At 37.5% G+C, this 21,735-nt stretch overlaps 1 protein-coding gene across 2 annotated transcripts in view; it reads left to right on the forward strand.

The window, feature by feature from the left end:
• FAT2 (FAT atypical cadherin 2) overlaps positions 1–21,735 on the forward strand; it is an 87,306-nt gene that overhangs the window by 39,267 nt on the left and 26,304 nt on the right. For both annotated transcript variants that reach the window (XM_070739038.1, XM_070739039.1), the window contains exons 6-13: positions 2,397–2,607; positions 7,258–7,397; positions 10,416–10,691; positions 10,896–11,106; positions 14,080–18,135; positions 19,716–19,912; positions 20,232–20,385; positions 21,132–21,365. In XM_070739038.1, the coding sequence (XP_070595139.1) occupies positions 2,397–2,607; positions 7,258–7,397; positions 10,416–10,691; positions 10,896–11,106; positions 14,080–18,135; positions 19,716–19,912; positions 20,232–20,385; positions 21,132–21,365 (5,479 nt within the window). The remainder of the gene's footprint in view (positions 1–2,396; positions 2,608–7,257; positions 7,398–10,415; positions 10,692–10,895; positions 11,107–14,079; positions 18,136–19,715; positions 19,913–20,231; positions 20,386–21,131; positions 21,366–21,735) is intronic.

A 21,735-nucleotide genomic window follows, 5' to 3' on the forward strand; every position in this document is an offset into this window, starting at 1 on the left:
ATTATGTTTGCCGATCCCAGTAAAGCGGCCTTTTGCAATTGACAGGTGGAGATTTTGTCAATTCCGATGGTTTTCAAATGTCCGCTGAGATCCTTTGGCACTGCGCCCAGCGTGCCAAGCACCACTGGGACCACTTTCATTGGCTTATGCCAGAGTCATTGCAGCTTGATTTTTAGATCTTCGTATTTCACTAATTTCTCTAGCTGCTTCTCCTCAATTCTGCTGTCTCCTGGGAATATTATTATTATTATTATTATTATTATTATTATTATTATTATTATTATTAAAACTATATATATTCTGGTAATACTTTAAAAAGTACACCTCTTTTAATAACGATTTGATCCTAGCACATTTGTAAACAATTCAATAAAGATATTTTTAAAACTGTTATAAATATAACATGCTTCTCCAACCCAGTTTAAAAGAATATTGGAAAAGGGAATTAAAATGGCATTGATGAGGCATGGAGTAGTTAGGCAATGCAAGGACACACTGAAGAGTGGGGCAAGGTTTTTTATTAGTAGTACAGTATGTATTATTTTTCACTACACAGTGAAATCTTTGCATACTATGCCATCTGTTCAGTTCATTAAAGCTGACTTATTTGAACTAGATGTTGTATTCTCAGTAGAATCTTTTTATTGACTATTGCAAAGGAAAACAGCCTGACATGGAACTCATCCTAAAAATAATACAGTATATGTGGAACTAAGTAGAACTTAGTTCATTTATTGAACTGAGTGCAAAGTCAGAAACAGACAATCTTTGTTTAGCAACCACAATTTGGGTCAGCAACTTCATATGGTCATTAAGTGAGACATGATGTGCTTACAACCTGACTCCCACCACAGTTTTTAAGACATTGTGTGATTATGGCCTGAGATTTTAGTGCCAGCTTCTCTATTATCTGCTTGAATGCATAAACCTCACCAGTTGCAAACATCCCAAATCCTAATCATGTGACCATGGGGATGTTGTGATTGTTAAAAAAAAGTTACTTTTTTAGCACTTAAAGTTACTTTTTCTATAACTACAAACACTTGCTAAATAGGGCAGATGTTAAACTGGGATTACCTGTAATAGCAGAAGCAAGACTTGATGGAGCACAATGATAAAAAGAGAGGCTAATGAAATGTAAGATGTACTTATTATATTCATCCTGGAGGCACCTGAGTAGAGGAACCTTTTATCAAGGACAGAAGGGCTCTTATGTTTCTTTGTGTTGAGCAGTAAATTGGTTTAAGCTAGTGCTTCTCAAATAGTGGGACGCGCCACCCTGGGGAGGCACGGACCCATGTCAGGAGATGCATGTGAACCTGGAGAATGTGCTTTTTTTGCCACAGGGAGTAGGACGTGTGTCCTACCTGACAGTTGTCCTGGTACCTCCGTTACATTCCTCGGTGTTGTATCCAGGGCAGCCCATTCTAAAAGAAAATGTCTAACGAGTTCAATCAAACTTCTCAAACTTGTGAGACGTTTTCTTTTAGAATAGGCTGCCCTAGACACAACACTGAGGAACAAAAAACAGGTACTGGTACAAGTGTCAGGTAGGACATGCATCTCGTGGTGGGGCATAATTCGGGGGTGGCAGGTCGGGCTGGATCGCGATACTATTTACATTTGTGGCAGAAAGTTGGGGGCGTGTGAAATGTTTTCTTCTTCCTGGGTGGGGTGGGGCGATAACATAAATAGTATCACGGCCCAGCACTGGTTTAAGCTAAGCATTCAGATCATGGTTCAATATTTTTTTAAATTTAGGAGGATATTTTTTGTCCTAATTAGGTTTATTTGTCCTACTGGTAACCATTATCGTTCAATCCTTGACATGGTGGTGGATACAAATAAATGAGCATGCCTTGATTAATTAGTTAAAATAATGTAAAAATATGGTTCATCATGCATGTATGGGGTTGTATAAGCAATAGACATCAATTAGTATATTAATGCTGAGATATTACATTTGTCTAACTATGTTTTGTGTGTCCCCATCCTAAAAGTATAGAAGTATAGAATTGTGTCAACCCCTAACCCCCAACATTTCTCCCTTAGACTCTCCACGATTGACCTCTCCAGGTTCCTAAGAGACCAGTAAGGGGCGTACATAACTGCACTGGTGTGCCTTTCGTCCCCTGTCCAATTGTCTTTCCTTTCTCTCACTTATCATATATATATTCTTTCTTTCATATATCCTCTCCTCTAAGTTCACTTTACCTTTATATACATTACTACATGTCTATTTTTCTTCCTATGTATTTGTGTATTGGACAAATCAATCAATCAATAAATAAAAGTTTAATTTAGGCAGGAATATGTCACAAGCATAGCAGAAACTCATCAATACTATCTTTTGGATCCCTAGATCTATATAAGCTAGTGTATTTCTCTCTTGGCAGGTCAAGGCTACTGATAGTGGCACCCCACAGCTTTCCTCCAGTGTGAGGCTTCACATTGATTGGATCCCAAAGCCCTTCCCCTCCTCAGAGCCATTGGTTTTTGATGACCCTCATTTCAACTTTGCAGTCATGGAAACAGATCCCGTGAACCACATGGTGGGAGTGATCAGTGTTGATGCTGGGCTCAACCAGATCTGGTTTAATATCACAGGTGAGAATATGTGCAGTTGAGAAAGGAGCTTCACTGTGATTCTGAACTGAAAATAAATGTTGTTCACATTGTCCTGGTATTTCATATCCATGAGGAGGGGGAGGGCAAGCTATCAAAGGCTGTTCATATTGTAAGTGGCAGGAGCATTATAAACAAAGCTTCAGCACTGATATGAAGCAGCATTCAAGTTGATAAGAGTGCCATGATCAGTGAGGTGAACCTTTTGTATTACAGTACCTATCACAGCTTGCAGCATGATATTGCTTGGCAATTTTCCAATCTTAAATGAAAATTCTAGTGTTTTCAAACAGATCAAAACAGATATTGTGGTTCACATGGAATGTGTAATAATCATGCTTATTTCCTACAACAATAAAAACAAATCTACTCAAGGGGGCAGGGTAGGGGGAGAGAAAAACATTTTTGGAAGACTGCTGCACTTGATTGTTCCCATGTTTCTTGTTCCCCTTCTCCGTTTTTTTGGCCAACTATTCTGAAATGCTCTTTACTTTTTTTGTAAACAAAGAAGAAATAAACATCTCCTTACAGCAAATAGCTTTCTTATAGAAATATATTGATCAATGGGAATTGTTTGCTTTATGTCTTTTGATAATTTTGTTATCAACAGAGGTAGTGATTAATTATTTTTTTAAATTAAGAAATCTATTATTATTATTATTATTATTATTATTATTATTATTATTATTATTATTAATTGGATTTGTATGCCGCCCCTCTCCGTAGACTCAATACTCTAATAATGACCTGAGTTTTACCCAAAACCTATGTGATAGCCATCTATGATTATTAGTCCAGCATGTTGCGGCAGCAGCCACCCAAAATCCTTAGGCAGTCGGCAGTCCCAACACAATTAGAGGGAGCTAGGTTGGAAAAGGCTGTAATTGACCAACAATGTTCCCATTGTGGAAGGATTATTTTGCTATTGTGGATGAAAATTAGAAGCTGGGCTCTATCTGATTTCAGTAAATGCCATGAGGTAATACAGGAAATACTGAAACAAAGTGGAAAATTCATTTGTATAGTATAGGGATAGGCAATGTTTTGGTAGCCATGGGCCACACTTAAGGGGAATATGGTGTTTTCTTGGCCTTTAATTGTGAAGTGGATACTTAAGGACTTATCCTATAATTTTCCTTCACCAGAATGTCTATTTTCAGCAAGTATGATCATTGGATCTTCCAGGGACATAAAATAGCATATACTGTAATATGCAGTAGAATGGAAACACTAGGGTTCAAATTTTTGCCTAAACAGCTACAATAACTGGATGGTTTTATCACTAATGACCATCCAACTTGAGCCATGGAGTTGATAACAATAGTAAAGTGAATTACTTAACTTCATTTACTAAAAAATGAGGTAGTTTCACTTTTGAGATAAGGATAAATAAGTAGTTTTATAACAAAATTTCTAGACTTTTAAAAACACACAGTTTCAAGTAGTTCACACTAAATAAATTGGACTGCTTGGTATTTTGTTTTTGTTTTAGAATCTGGAAATAAAATACAAATTGTAGAATTAAATACAGTCAAGGAAACAATTCTATGCATCTGGTAAAAACTAAGTCAACATTCATGGGATGACCTCTCCTCCCAACATAAAATGAATGTAAAAAACTTTATAATCAAATTGTTTCATGGAGTAGAAATAGGAATACAGTACTTAGTATTTAGTATAAAGCATTCTCTATGGCAGGAGTCGGTGGATTGGCACCTGTTCACGGCCTACCAACCGATCCATGCAAGTGAGTGAAGCCCCATCTGCGCACATGTGCAATCCAAGGACCACATGAAATCACCACCACCACCCGGTCCAGGGAAAATCTGTCCTCTATCCAAGGAATAAAATCCCTGGCACTCAAAAGGTTTGAGGCCACTGCTCCATAGTATATAGAGAGTCCTATCATTGGGCTTCCACAAACCCCAGGTTTACATTACAATGTTCTATAATATTAATTCAGTTTACAGTATGTGTTTGCCTTAATCTGCATACTTTTACTAAAGGATTCATCTCAAAGAGACAGTTTTAGCAGAGTGAATTTGCTCCTATTCCCAGAATGTGACTAGATCAATTTTCCTCAGTTAGGACGTCCAAGGAAGGTTGAGACTCCAACTCCTAGACACCTAAGCCAACATGACTTTGTAGAAGGTGCATTTATGATACATCTGGGGAACGAAAGGATAACAAAGACCAGATATATATTTTCTTTGAAAATTGGCTAATTTGGAACCAAAATTTCCAAATTTCCATTGCTGAGAGAAGGCAGTTTTTAAATGAGTTGCACCTTTTTATTCATCCAATTTTAATCTATGTAGCTAGATTATATTTCATATTTATATCTTACAAATTTTTATACATCACAATTTTTTCAAAGCAGTGAAGAGGGAAAGCGATCATGCCTGTTACAAATTAATTTTATCTTTGTGACAGTTTCGCAAAGCCTGAAATTGGGAATATCCATGAGAATGTAACTATTACTAGCATGCTGTGTATGAATTGAAGAATCAATATTCTTTTACAGTATAAAATGAACTTAATGGTCCTGTGAGGGACTATTTCTTAGAGTAAGCACATTTTATTGTGGAAATATTATATAGTGTATCAGTGTAATATATTTTATAGCACATTAATATAGTATATTTTATTTTTTAAAATTAGCCTCTATCATAGTAGCATCTGGATGCGTGCCATCCTATTCACCCTCTTATGTAAGGATGCTAAGTTGATTTCCGACTATCTTGCTACTTTTTGAATAATTATTTGCCCTTGCCTCTTGACCTTTTGACCCTAGGACAAGCCTTTAATTGCATGGGCATTTCTGTATAAAAATGTGATATGTGAAATAATTTTGTAAAACAGAGAATGAAATAATTATAACCTGTAAACAAGCTTATTTATCTAAACAAAGTTTTCTTTCTAAGTGTGCCTTTGTGTCTCTGAAAGAGTATGTTGTATGCCGCATGTAGCATGCAAAATAAATTTAAATATAAATAAAGACAGGAAAATAAAGAACCTTTATTTCAGAAATTGGCACAGCAACCCTTTCGTTTTCTTCATTCTGTCAGGATCACATGGGAGGAAACAAAAAGTTTCGGAACATAGTCTGCATGGTTTTTCCAGGAAATACGGAGCTTTCCCATTATTGTTATATCGGATACCACAAAGCTAATTCATTACATTGTCTGTAATTTCCAAATTTTGTGCCTCCCTTTACACTTTCTTCCCTTTCACCTGATTTTTTAAGCATTTGTACAAGTTAATGTTCTTACCTGTCTGCTCAGATAGATCAGCTGCACAAGTTCATTCTCACAAGGCAGCATCCTTTAGCTTCTTTGGTTTTTGCTTTCCTGTTATTTCTTCCTATAATGAATGTTTTTCTTGATGTTTGCTTTCTTGAGTTTTTTCCCTTTTTCCACCTTAAATCATTACTTAAAAAGCAAAAGCGTTTTGCACAGGGGTGCATATTTTTTTTCCCAGCATTCAAAACAATTACTTCCCTTCCCTATGTGTTATGCTTCCATGGTCCTTTGAATTATATGAGACATGCATTTTTGCATCAAATAAATAATAATTGATTATGACTGTTTTCTCTCCCCACATGCGCTCTCATTTTCTATACAGTACTTATCACATTCCATTTTAAGTATATTTTTAAAAAAATTTAGAGGCTATGGACTTCCCCTCCTTTAAAAAAAATAAGGCCATGTTCATGATCAAGAAAGACTGCTTACACTGTCCTATTTCTGTTGCAGGGGACGTTTAGCATGAGTTTTGCTTCTCCCCGCTTTTCAGGAATCCCTCAATAGGGCTGCTGATAGTAATTCTCCAGCTTTATTTCACTGCTGCAACAATGCTCTTGGGTGCGTAGAATTTGGGTTCTCATCTCAGTTTGACTAAGAATGGGAAAATCAAATGCTGATTTATTCAGAAATAAATCAGTCGGGTGTTGCCTCGTTTGACTGATGAAACATCTGCAAGAAAACAAACAAGCTGAGAGAGCATTAAGAACCCATCATCGGACAGATTGTCTGCACATATACCCCTAAATGTGCACACACACACACACACACACACATGCATGCATACACGCAGACATTACAGAGCCCAGTATTATCATTGAAGAATTACAAAAAAGGAAGTGAGCAGGAGGATGGACTGAAAAAATTCTCCAGGAAACAGGGCAAGCCTCAACAGGGCATAAGCAAGAGAGCGGAACTGGCTTAAGCATTGCACCTTGAAGTGGAGCCAGAATATATCCTCTCTCTGCCAATTTGCCCCAATATTCCCTGCTCTCCTGTCTTTCACTGGTTGATGTCAGTCTCCTCCCTTTACCTTAGGTAACATTGCATTACAAGTAGACATTACCTTCTTAAGTCAACACTGTATATAAAGTAAATAAAGATCAGTGGGTGACAATAGAAATCTTTCACAGAGATTCCCCGCCCAACTTTTATGCCATTCTGTTTCCTCCCTCTAAATGTTTCTAATCAAACTCCATGAGTGAGCTGGTTACAAATGCTGCCAACTGCAAGGATTGTTTTCCCCTGGTCCTCCCCAGGAGAGGAGGATGTTCAGACATCCAGCCTCCATCATAATTCTTTATTTCTAAAGTCCTCCTTCTCTTCTAAGGTGGCGACGATGGTATGAATTTTGACATTGAGAAGAGCACTGGCAGTATTGTTATTGCAAGAACTCTAAATGCAAAGGAAAGGTCAAACTACAATCTCACCATAGAGGTCACAGATGGCTCAATCATCAGTAAGACACAGGTCAGTGCCACAAAGTCTAATTCAAAATCCAATCCAGCAATATGAACAACGTTTTCATAATGGCCTGTATATAGTGCTCACTGTAATATCTGTTTTATAAAAGTACTAGATATTCAAATGCCAATTTGAATTAGCGTTTCAAGTTTACGGTTAAACTTTCTCTAAAATAATCAATTTACCCACTTCTCATGCTCTGGTGGATTAGAACCAGTAAACAAAATATTGTCCATAATGTGATTGCATTTGGGGAAGAAGGATCCAAACTACTATTGGTCATTTAGCAAGCCAAATAAACAGCAGAGGGATATCTTTACTCAGAGATTATTTCCTACATTTCTACTTCAATAATTGATGATTGGAAATTCAAAAGGATTGCAAATCTACAAATTCACTTCTAATTTCAGACTCCGCCAAGAGCTATTGACTGTTGAGGTAGATGAGGTTTAGAGCTGGTTTCTTGTTTTACTTGTTTCCTCATATATAACCAACATATGTTCCAATAAGCTGCTTCAATAGAGCCTTCTCTAGCTGGAATTATAGATATAGGTTCCATCTTGGACTACTGTCATCTATCATGGCAGCTGAGGACTGAAGTATATAGAAGTTTACTTGTATAGATATCTTTTAAGCAAAGATCTAGTCTGATTATTACCTCCTTTTAGCAATAAATTCGTGGACCACTGGTGGTCTGTGAGAATATGTTGGTGGTCCGCCAAAAATTATTATATTGCACTAAATGCTATTTATCTTTTAAAAAACATTCATATTACAGTAGTGGTCCATGGGATTTAAAATTATGAATTTAGTGGTCCCTGAGGTCCAAAAGTTGGTGACCCCTGATCTAGTGTGATTATTACTTTATTAAGGACTATGAATATAATGTAGAAAAAAATATAAATATATATTTATATATATATAATGTTTTTATAATGTAGGATAATCAATACTGAGATGCCCTAGCTCGCTGTCATTTTGAATGTCTTAGAACTTTATTCTGCTACCAATAGTCATCTTTTGATACTTTGACTAATGTAAGAATTCCAGTTCCAGGATCATATTTCTCTGCTTACTTTAACTTTTATTATTGGATAGGTAATGAACCTGCTATACAAAATCATGGACTCAGTTTTTACTGAAGAAAGAAAGTCCTTTTCCAAGATGGGTTCCATGAAATGTACTTTCTTTGAAATGTTGTCTCTAAAATAATATCCTCTAAATACACACTGCCCCAAGCTTGTTGTCTTTCAAGCCAATCTTGAAGACCTGGCTCATCCCTCCATTATTTTTACTCGGGTGTAGTCATCTTATGATGCATGATGGGGAAGGGGGCATTACTAATTGTTTTTATCCTAACTGCCTGGTGCTAGTTGAGTTGGGCAACTCCATACATTTCATAAAACAAATAAGTATTCTTTAATTTGATACTTGCTTCAGGGTAAGTATATTGAGGCAGCCAAACCAGTCACTGCTCTATATTCATTTTGCTTCTTCACCAGCTGCTGCTTCCTGGCATCATTTCGTTCTTCCTCTTTCTCCTTTGCTATTACCATCTCAATCTGGTTTGGCTAAGTTTCCATTTCATTTAACTATCTGTAATAAACTAGATGATTTCATTTTGGGATGAAGTCCTGATTGTCATTACAATATATATTGTGCCATCAAATCAAACCAAGTATCAGCATCTGGCATCTTGGGATATTTGCCAGACCGCCAGAATTTGAAACTTGCTCTAGGCTCATTTTATTACCTTCTTATGCAACCAGATGCTTACAAGTACAATAGAAGCTGGATATAGCTGTCATGGTAATATTTGACCAAGGTATAGTATTGTTAGCAATTCTTGGTTCAGATTCTCAAACCATAACAATGACTTACCACAAGATACATTATGCAAACTCTCCCCTTCCACTAATATTTTTTTAAAATTATTATTATTATTATTATTATTATTATTATTATTATTATTATTATTATTAGATTTGTATGCCATCCCTCTCCGTAGACTCAAACTTCTTTGCATTAATTGATCAACAATAATCACAAAAAGCAAGTACATGAATCTGTAGATTAATAAGCATGAGAACTGTGAGAATAAGGAAGAGCAGAGTAAACATCTGAAAAGGTGGATATGTCCTTGAGCTTTGTTTGCATAGTGCTTCCCTAAAATACACTTTTGAAGCCATTTGTTCAAGGTAATGGATACCAAGGAAAAAATTTGAAGGCTCTAAGGTGGACAATAGTAACGCATGTTTTAGGAATTAATTAACTCATGGAATATCGTGCCACCAAAGCCATCTTAAAAGAATTTTAGAACAGTTATACAGTATATAGAATACCTCCGGAACCGCCTTCTACCACACGAATCCCAGCGGCCGATAAGGTCCCACAGAGTTGGCCTTCTCCGGGTCCCGTCGACCAAACAATGTCATTTGGCGGGCCCCAGGGGAAGAGCCTTCTCTGTGGTGGCCCCGGCCCTCTGGAATCAACTCCCCCTGGAGATTAGAACGGCCCCCACCCTCCTTGTCTTTCACAAGTTACTCAAAACCCACCTATATCACCAGGCATGGGGGAATTAAGACATCTCCCCCAGGCTTTCTTATATTTTATGTTTGGTATGTATGTGTTGTATGGTTTTTAAATTGTTGGGGGTTTTAATGTAATTTTATTATTAGATTTGTTCTATTGTTGTACTGTTTTTATTGTTGTTGTGAGCCGCCCCGAGTCTTCAGAGAGAGGCAGCATACAAATCTAATAAATTGAATTGAATTGAATTGAATTTCGCCTATGAAAGATAGCTGCACTTGGCCACAGTAAGACTCTTCATTTTGGAATGGTGACTACACCTTGTTGAATCATTCAATTCATGGTAAAAGTATCAGAATGGTAAAAGAAGAAAACAAATAATGGAAAGATTGCTTTCTTAAGCAGCACTTCACTTGTACCATCCTGGAAAGGAGACGCTTTCATAGCTCTATTGATGACCTTCTCTACTGCTTGCTTTTTGTCCACTTCTCATAGGCTTACATCCGTGTGATTGACATTAACGAGTATCCACCACGGTTTTTGGAGTACCACTATGAGGCTCGCATTCCAGAAGACACGCCCCCTGGGACAGAATTCCTTGGCGTCAGTGCAGTCGACCAGGATCATGGGAAAGGGTTGATCTACACTCTCCATAGCAGCTTAGATCCTAGAAGCCTGAAACTCTTTCAAATAGACCCAAATAGTGGCACGCTTATGACAGTGTCAGACCTTGGTAGTCAATCCATGCCATTGCATACTTTGACAGTGATGGTACGTGAGAAGCAAAAAATAAATGATTTATTTATTTAATTTCTATCCTCTTTTGTGTGCTTGTTGCATTTAATGATACTTTTAAAGAAAAAAATGGATAAAATGAGAATGAATGGATTCAAAATTATACTGCAAACTTAAATCTTATTTGTGATGTATTATTGTTTAAATAAAATATCTGTGGTTTATTCATTGGCTCTTCAGGTACGAGACCAGGATGTCCCTATCAAGCGAGATTTTGCCCGAATTGTCATTCATATTGAGGGCTGTAACAGCCACCCTCCACAGTTCACCAGCCTACATTATAAAGCAGAAGTTCTGGATATGGCTCCGATTGGCACAGAAGTTGTGCAAGTCCGTGCCTTGGATCCAGATCAAGGCGTTAATGCTGAAGTACACTATTGCTTTGAAGCAGGTAATACACACTGCCTTATGAAGATTTTTGCTTGTGTATGTGTTTTAACTACATCAATTATATATATCAGCTAATCATATTGTTCTGAATATGTATATATAAAAGCGAAAACCACTCACACATTAATCGCGAAATCTCCAGAACCATAAATCCTACAAACTTGAAAATTACCACATATGTTTCTCTTGGCTTCTATGTGCTTACTAAGAAAGGATTTTTCACAATGACCAACAAGTTCTGATGCTTAGGAGTTCTACTCCCCACCTGAAGAGAAATCTGATCCAAAACATGAAGAGTTTCAGTTTCGCTTTTGCTTTCACAACAGCAAGCAGCTTTGCTACAGAACAGTTGAACTAAGCCATGCACAGACTCTTTCCAGTCTCCTTCTCCTCCAGCAAATACTGTTTGAGTTTCCAAACATCCCTCAACTCACACTAACAGGATGTTAGCCAGATGAATACTAATGGATGCTGGTAGGCAAAGACAGATTTCCCCCCTTTATTTTCCTCCTCAGTTCAGATGAATCTGTCTACTGTAACACCAGTTAAAAAGGGAAAAGAGGCAAAAAAACCACAGGGAAAGATTTACAGATGCGATTAGGAAAACACAGGTAAGGGAAGCTATCTGTTTCTCCCTGGCTAGTTCTATGTGGCATACTCCAGAGTCAGTTCACCTGACAGCCTGGTCATCTTCCAAAAACCAGCAAAACCAGGAATATTGTTTACAGGGAGGTCCTGAGCAATTCATCTGAGAGATAGGTTTAAAGTCTATGCTATGTAACATATTAGCCTGGCTACATAGACAAAACAGCCACATTTGCTGCTGGGATTAATTTAATTTAATTTATTTGATTAATAAGTTGCCCTTATGAATGGGCTTATAGATGGGCTTAAGCCCTTATTAAAGGGCCTAAGCCAATCTATTTCATTATTGCTACACTTGCAATAATGTCTTCATCTGTAACATAAACTTATTTTACCATCTCTAACAAAATAATACTGTCACTTTTTAAACTACTCATTACGTAGTCTGCATTGGTTGCCGATCAGTTTCTGATCACAATTCAAAGTGTTGGTTATGACCTATAAAGCCCTTCATGGCATCGGACCAGATTATCTCAGGGACCACCTTCTGCTACACGAATCCCAGCGACCAGTTAGGTCCCACAGAGTCAACTAAACAATGTGGCTTGGTGGGACTCAGGGGAAGAGCCTTCTCTGTGGCGGCCCCAGCCCTCTGGAACCAACTCCCCCCAGAGATTAGAATTGCCCCCACCCTCCTTGCCTTTCGCAAGCTACTTAAAACCCACCTCTGCCGTCAGGCATGGGGGAATTGAGATCCTCTTTCCCACTAGGCCTTTACAATTCTATGCATGGTATGTATGTATGTATGTATGTCTGGTTTTTATATTAATGGGTTTTTAATCGTTTTTAATATTAGATTACTATTGTACACTGTTTTATTGTTGCTGTTAGCCGTTCCAAGTCTCCAGAGAGGGGTGGCATACAAATGAATGAATGAATAAATAAATAAATAAATAATTTTCAAGCTTTAAGTGCCAGTCAAGCCCCATCATATAGTTTCGCAGTGAAGCATAGGTATCCAGCTAGTCTACTATATATTCAGAAATAAGTAGAATAAGAAAATTTGAACCAACTGGTCCATGAATACTTTCTGTTGTGTTCCTTCTTCTGACCCCTAACACTCGTTTTGTGAACCTAAGGGCACATTTGCTGTTAATATTGGGGGGCTTCCTATCTTGGGCTCATGCTTCTTGATTCAAAGTTTCAAATCATATACAGACTATGTCATTTTTGCATCATTTCCCCTGGTTCTATGCCCTTCTCACCTTTTTGTATCTGGAAAACAAACACCAGTCACTTTCCTTTCGGTAGGCAAGTTTTCCTAGATATACATGCTCTTTATGTGTGTGTATGCTTGTGCGTGCGTGCATGCGCACTCAGGTGTATGTAAGAGACAGGGAAAAATTAAAGTTATACATAATTTGAAGTTATATGACAAAGTTCAGAGTAGAAGACTGCAGGCCCCCAAATAGACCATAAGTTGCCTGAGCTACCTGAAAGCTGAGGTTGAAAACTGACCTCAATTGTCTGGAAGGTCAATGAAATGGCAAAACTACACTATAGGAAATAAATAAATAAGTAAGTTCAGAAAGAAAATCAGAATTGAAATGAAAAAATCCAGCTAGGTTTCAAGCTAGTAATGTTTGGGATACAAAATAAATGTTTTGTATCCCAAGTATAAAAAGGGAAGTCGAACAGCTATTAGAGTTAATGCTAAGAACTGGCTCATTTGAAGAGGTTATCTTTCCTTTGCAAAATATCCAGTGACTAGCTGATTCAGTGTTTTGCTCAATCAGAAAGAAACAGTCAAAGGAGGAAAACAGTACATTTGAATTAAAGCAGGGGAATGTGTGAGGCGCTTACTTTCAGAGTGACAGAGAGTGACACCATTTCTTTCTGCCTTCCAGAATTGTTTGCTGGACAATTTTGAGAACAGGGTAAGAAAGTGAGCAGACCTGCTTAAAGACAGTCATCTCTGATATTATCAGTGTCTCCAAAGCCATCAGCTGTTACACTTTAATTTATTTAAGAGAGAGCTTAGGGAGTATGGCACAATGACATCATCAAAGGGCTACAGCCAGAATATTCATCTTGTTTTGTTGGTTTTGCTTTCAGAGGAAATGGGTACATTCGTGCAGGAGAAATGCAATATACCTATTTTCCATGTCTTTAGTTTTAAAAAGACTAAATTGACCCAAAAAAAGGCATGGCAAGACTTTTTTATCTACTTTTTTTTAAAAAAAAATCTGCTTCCTAGTGACTTTTTAAAAAAAGAAAAAAGTACATTTAATTGTAACAAACTAGTGTGATGGAAAACAATAAACATTGTAGAATTCAATTACGCTTTTTTATTAAAGATTTGTTTGTTTGTTTGTTTGTTTGTTTTCAGGGAATAGTGGAGACTTTTTCACCATCAGCAAGTTATCTGGAATTATTACAGTTTCTCGGAAGTTAGATCAAGCCAAGCAAGAAAGATTTACTCTCACAGTAAAAGCAGAAGATCAAGGATTTCCCCAGCTGAAAGATTCAACTACTGTGAACATTTATATTAAGCCTTCAGATGCTACTCCCCCACAGTTTACAGAAGAAGAATATGTTGTAGAGATCAGTGAATCTGCAATCATTGGCTCTCCAGTAATCCTTGTTTCAGCCATAAGCTCTTCATTAGTTACTTACGAAATAAAAGCTGGAGATAAAGACGGCTTCTTTTCTATCAATTATCAATCTGGACTTATCTCTACCGAGAAGAGCTTAGATTTTGAACAGATTTCATCTTACCAGCTTAAAATTCGGGGCACCAACATGGCAGGTTCATTTATGGATGTTCCAGTGTTTGTTTATCTCATAGACCAAAATGACAACTTGCCTATCTTTGATAAGCCTTTTTTTATTGGTTGGATTAATGAGAATATTCCATTTGGTAGCATAGTTATGGATGAAAACAATGTACCACTAGTGATAAATGCAACAGATGCTGACCAGGATTCTAACGCTTTGTTGATTTATGAAATTTTGGAGGCGGAAGCCATCACTTTTTTCAAAATAGACCAAAATGTGGGCACTCTTACTACTTGTGCTGATATAGATTATGAACAAAATACAGTTTTTCACTTAAGTATCCATGTACATGATAGTGGCAACCCCATTTTATTTGCTTCCAAACCTGTTCAAGTCACAATTTATGTCAGAAATGTAAACGACTGTCCTCCAGTATTTATCAAAAGTTTTTATGACCTTTCTGTGATACTTCCTATTCATAATGGTATGGAACTTTTAAACGTTAATGCAGAAGATGCAGACTCTGAAGTAATCTACAGTATAGTTGAAGGGAACCTTACAAATACTTTCTTCATCCACAAAACAACTGGTGTTATCTCTGTGCTAAATCATACTAATGTAGGAAACTATCATGAACTTACAATTAGAGCTGGAGATGGTTTATTCATGGCCAGTACATTGGTCAAACTACATTTTACTGAGCCGCAAGACAGCTTTTTAAAATTTGATCAACATTTATATTTAGCTACAGTAAAGGAAAATTCCACTGAAGTTCAGAATATTATTGTTCTTGGTGTTATTGGGAGTCAAATGAATGAACCACTTTATTACTCTATCTTGAATGGCACAGAGTGGTTCAGAATGATTCCATCTTCAGGAGTGTTACAGACCAAGAACGTGAAGTTTGATCGTGAAATCCAAGATATGTATGAAATAGCAGCGGAAGTAAAAGATATTAGAAATCCACTGAGGGTCTCTCAAGCAATTGTAAGAATAATAGTGGATGATATTAATGATAATCCACCCCAGTTTGAAAACTTACCTTATTATATAGCAATACAGGCAGGCACTGAGCCAGGTGATATTCTCTTTAAAGTTTCTGCAACAGATCAAGACCTGGGAAATAACGGACTGATTTTTTACTCCTTTGTAGAAGACTGCCAGCATTTCTGGATTGACTCCTATTCAGGAGACATCTCACTCAAACAACCACTTGATCTGCAAACTTTAAATAAATACACACTGAGTGTTGTTGCCCGAGACGCCAGTGAGCCTCCATTATATGCTGAGGAAGAAATTACCATAATGGTGAAGAACACATCAAGCCCTCTGTTTCAAAGTCTCTTCTATGCTGCAAAGGTGCCTGAAAGCAGTCCACCCTACACACCCATTCTCCACCTCCAGGCCCGAAGTCCTGAAGGCTTACGCTTGATATATAACATTGTGGAAAAAGACGTTCTCAGACTGTTCCATATTGACTTCAAAACTGGCATGCTTGTGGCCACAAGCCAACTGGATTATGAATCTGATCCAAAACATATGTTTACTGTCAGAGCTACAGAAACAGCATCGGGTTCCTACTCAGAAGCAATTGTGGAAGTTCACGTTGAGGATGTTAACGATAATTTTCCTTTATTTTCACAGACTGTTTATACTGTGTCTGTCTCAGAAGATGTGCCAGCTCAGACCCCTGTAATTCAGCTCTTGGTTACGGACCAAGATTCAGGGTTGAACAAACTTGTTTCATATCAGATTTTAGAGGATCGCTCAGATGCCTCAAAGTTCTTTAGCGTTGATGGCAGCACTGGTGAAATATCAACAACTCGGGGTCTAGATTATGAAATGAACCGTGAATTTCATATTAAAATGAGAGCCACAGACCATGGGCTGCCCCCACTCAGCAGTGAAGCTCTTGTGATAGTCAATGTGCTGGATATCAATGACAATGCGCCAAAATTCAGTCAACTTCAGTATCAGGCTAATGTGAGTAAAGTGGTCAGCTGTGGTCAGGTTATTGTAAAGGTACAGGCTTTTGATCCTGACAGCAGAGATATTCCTAGACTGGAATATATGATACTTTCAGGAAATGAGAAAAGGCATTTCATAATTGACAGCACTTCTGGTATCATTTCTACACTAAACCACTGCAAAAAAAATCTGGAATCTTTTTACAGTCTGAGGGTTTCTGCTTCAGATGGAGTTTTTAAGACCACTGTGCCAGTATACATCAACACAACTAACGTAAACAAATACAGCCCAGCATTTCAGCAGGATGTTTATGAAGCCGTATTAGCTGAAAATGCAAAAGTAGGAACTAAAGTGATCGAACTGTCAGCTGTGGATCCCGATGATGGTGCTTATGGCACCATAAATTATATCATCATAAATAAACTTGGTCAGGAGAAGTTTCTAATAGATGACAAGGGGCGCATTGAAACATTGCAAAAACTGGACAGAGAAAATTCTACAGAAAGAGTTGTTGATATCAAAATCATGGCCAAGGATGGGGGAGGAAAGGTGGCATTTTGCACTGTCAAAATAATACTTACAGATGAAAATGACAATCCACCTCAGTTCAAAGCTTCTGAATACCTCTTGTCTATCCAGTCCAATATGAGAAAGGGATCTCCAGTCATTCAGGTTTTAGCTTATGATGCCGATGAAGGAGTAAATGCTGATGTCATCTACTCTGTTGATACAGTGGAGGAAGTCATTGCAGAGGATGTGATTGAGATTAACACTGTCACAGGTGTTGTCATAGTCAAGGAGAGTCTCAAGGGATTAGAAAACAGAACAGTGAAATTTAGAGTCAAAGCTGAAGATGCCAAGCCTCCCCACTGGCATTCAGTTGTCCCAGTGAAGCTTCAAGTTGTTCCAAGGGAAGTGTCTTTGCCACGGTTTTCTGAGCCCTTATATACCTTCTCAGCATCTGAAGATCTCCCAGAAGGTTCAGAAATAGGATTAGTTCGAGCTATAGGAAAAGAACCCATCATCTACAGTCTGGTAGAAGGAACCTCTGCTGAAAGTAATGAGGAAGAGATATTCACTTTGAATAAGCAAACAGGTGCCTTGACTGTTCAGAAGGCAATGGACTATGAAAAGATGAAATGGTACCAAGTAGACGTCTTGGCTCGTTCTTCATATAAGAATACCGAGTTGGTCTCTTTAGTATCCATAAACATCCATGTAAAAGATGTCAATGATAACAAACCTATTTTTGAAGCAGATCCTTACAGAGCTTTTGTTATGGAGAATATGCCAGCAGGAACTCCCGTGATTCAGATCACTGCTAATGACCAGGATACTGGAAGCGATGGGCAAGTGACCTATAGCCTAAGTTCAGAATTGAGCTACATCAGAGAATTCTTCACCATCGATAGTGAAAATGGCTGGATTATGACCCTTAAAGAACTAGACTGTGAAGTTCAGAAAAGCTACAAATTTTTTGTTGTGGCTTCAGATCATGGAAAGAAGATCCAACTTTCTTCTCAAACTCTAGTAGTAGTGACTGTCACTGATGAAAATGATAATGCTCCAGAGTTCTCCAAAAAATTTTACAAAGGATCAGTTGTTGAGAATGCTGAGCCTGGGCAGATTATTACCATTCTTAATAGTATTGACAGAGATCTTTCAGAAGAAAATAGACAAGTCGTTTGTTACATCACCGGTAAGTATGTATATTTTTAAAGATTTGGTAAAAAGGGGAGAGGGTGCTCTGGATAAATTTACTTAACTTTGAAGAGCAACCTTTTCTATAAATTAATCTTGCTGACATCTCTGCATTTGCAAATGTAAGATTTGCATTATTTTCATTATTAACAATGGCCATTTGATGCAACATATGTCTTAATTGGGAGATATTTGGGGACTAAATGTGTAGAGAAATAGCTACATGCCAATATTCGTAGAAAGAGTACTTTCTATTGACTCTTATTAGAAGATATTATAGAGCTCTATAGAGAGCTTCTACACCAGGCTCAATAATTGCTTTAAGAAAAATTCTGATCTAAAATGCATTGTGATTTAACTTCATGACATTTATCTGACTCTAAAACATTGCTGTTAGTCAAATGCAGCTGCATTATTTTGAACCTGCAGTTTTAATTCCAATCCTTAATTAAATTTCTGATCAACAATCAAAAGTTAATTACCAGTATCCATCTATGGTAACTCTCATGTCAATTGTATATTCTAATGAATGTGTCTTTGCATGATACATATAAACTATGGAGGCACCTTTTATTATTTGTGATTTATTCAGCACAGATATAGAATAGAACTAAGAAGAATTGCATTTCACTGTAATACAGTGATCCCTCGAGTTTCGCGATCTCGATCTTCGCGAAATGCTATATTGCGATTTTTAAAAAAATATTAATTTTAAAAAAAAACCACTTCCACGTTTGGCTTCAGGACTCAGCTGGGAAGCGGCGCGGCTGTTTTAAAAGGTCGCAGCCAGCCTAGGGGGCTTCCCAGCACCCCCCCGAACCCCCAACCTGGGTCTTCCCGGCCGCCCACGCAAAGGGGAAACCCCGGCTCCTCGCTGATGCCCGCCGCTCGCCCGCCCGCCAGCAAGAGGGGGAAGACCCAGGGAAGGTTCCTTCGGCCGCCCAGCAGCTGATCTGCTCGGTAGCGCAGCAGCAGCGAGGAGCCGAATCGGGTTTCCCCTTTGCGTGGGCGGCAGGGAACGCAAACTCCACCATCTACGCATGCGCGGCCATAGGAAAAAAAGGGCGCGCATGCACAGATGGTGTTTTTACTTCCGCAACCCTACATCCCGAAAAATTGATTATCGCAAGGGGTCTTGGAACGGAACCCTCGCGATAATAGAGGGATCACTGTATATGAAATAAACTATTTTGCAAATTATCACTGTAGATTGAAACATTGTCTAGCATAGTAAACAAGGTTTAGTCAGTTCTCTATGCATCTTTGTAATTAATCTATAGTCAGTATCTATTATAAAATTGTCCCAACCCAGAGAGTGAAGAATAATAAAATACTGTAGCTGCTTAAGAGCATACCATAAGCAGCCCATTTAATCTCCCGATTAAATATTATGAATTGACTCCGAATCAGTTATCTGTATGATATAAATTATTTGCTATAGAGCAAGTAAATGTCCTGCTTCTACGCATAACAAGGGTGAGCAATATCCAGAAGGCTCCAGGCATATGCCTCTTTCTGTTTTCTTGAAACATGAAACACTTCTCTTTTTTCATAACCATATATTCTCTGTCTTATCAGAAGGAGATGTTCTGGGGCAATTTGGTGTCAGTGAAGTTGATGGGAAATGGAAGGTTTTTTCCAAGAAGCCTCTGAACAGGGAAGAAACAGAAAAATACCTGCTCAAAGTCATGGTATCTGATGGAAAATTTCAAGCAGCCACAGAAGTGGAGATTATAGTCCTTGATGTTAACGATAACAGCCCTGAATGCAAGCAGGTAATTGTAGATGTATGTAAAAGGCTTCATTCTGAAATTATACAAACATGTATGCACAGGCACTGTATTGATATGGTGCCAGAATTGACCTGGACAGTTATGAAGCAATTATTTGAATAATTACACATCTGCACAAATCTTCTATTAGTTGCTCATTTGGAGAAGTCATGAATTATTATTACCTTGGAATAATATCATGTTGGATAGCATTAGAGTAGCAGGAAGAAGCCCATCTGTTATTGGTTAACAAACAGGTATATTGTGCACGTGGCTTAGGGTTAACCTTTTAACTTGGTAAAATAATTTTCTTCCTTTCCAGACACTGTACGAAGGGAAAGTTACAGAGGATGCATCCCAAGGATTTTCTGTTCTTAAAGTGTTGGCTACAGATGTTGATGCTGGTAGCAATGGTCAGATCACTTACAGCCTTCATGGGGTTGGTGCTGAGGATTTTAGAATGGACTCTTATACAGGTAAAATTATTACATCCTTTTAAAGGAACAGTTTTGCTGTTCATAGTCATTCCTTCACCACATATTAGAATTAATAATATAGTTTGCTCCTGTTTACTATAAAGCAGAGGTGGGCAGACTTTTTGGTATACCTTGAAGACTTCTTCAATTGAAATATTAAGACTGGTATTTCTCTTGAATGGCACAAATCTCTCCTTGTAAAACATTGGTAGGATTTAATTTAGTGTAAAATGTTACTCAATTATCTTGCACCAAAAATCACTGTAATAGTCTTGCCTGGTGTTTCCCTTCTTGTTCTTAGAATGCAAGAAGACTTTGCATTAAGAAATCAGGTTTTCTTAGTTACTACCTTGTAGGGCTCCTATAAGACTTAAAATAGATTCATTATTTATATGAATGAGTATGTATGTATATTTTTTTGCAAAATAGATTAGTTCAAATCTGAAAAATTTGAATTTATTTAAATTTATTGGCCACCCAATCCCAGTGGAAAGATGATTCCTTAGATATTAATCCATATAATATTCTAATTCTAATTATATTAGAATAATATAATTCTAAAGAGTTATGTTCTGTGATGTCCATGAATAGAAGTAAAATATGAATGTTTTTAACCTTTGGTAAGCATTTATATTTGAATCCTTTTTTTCTATTTGCCTGGTTCTATTTCTTAAATGGAAGGAATCTTGTCCACAATGGTATCGAAAGTCCTGACCAAATCTTTGTCTTCCAACTATACTTACTAGGTGAACTGACTACTTCTACATTATTGGACCGGGAACTGAAATCAAAGTACCACCTTGTTGCAAAGGCAACAGATGGTGGAGGGCGTTTTTGCCAGATGGAAATTACTGTGCATGTAGAGGATACAAATGACAATGCTCCCAGGTTCTATCCCAGTCATTGTGCTGTAGCCATATATGATAATACATCAATAAAAACGCCCATTGCCATTGTCTTTGCAAAAGATCCCGATGAAAGTAAGTTGTTCCCAATTCCTAAGTCACGTGTGATTGTTTTCAATGCGTAAAGGAGAGGGCATGTTCTTGTTTTTGAGGTTACCTATTAACTTTTTCTCTTAAGTGAATAGATGTTGGGTCAACTTGAATGATGCACAACCATTTCCCCACATTGGTGATATCTTTATATGTAACATAGTATTTTTTAATAAATGAAGATGGGAAAATAATAACAAGTTGTATATCTGTTATCCAAGGGGAGGGGGAATTTATCAGGTGTTTGAGATATCTTTTTCAGCATTCAATTGGGATGGACATTTTATGTTGAGTGTTAATGGTATATTTGTTATTTGTTCCACATGCTTTTTATTATTGTACTTTGTTCTTTTCC

Source organism: Erythrolamprus reginae, chromosome 2 (assembly GCF_031021105.1).
Source record: "Erythrolamprus reginae isolate rEryReg1 chromosome 2, rEryReg1.hap1, whole genome shotgun sequence".
Classification (NCBI taxonomy): Eukaryota; Metazoa; Chordata; class Lepidosauria; order Squamata; family Dipsadidae; genus Erythrolamprus; species Erythrolamprus reginae.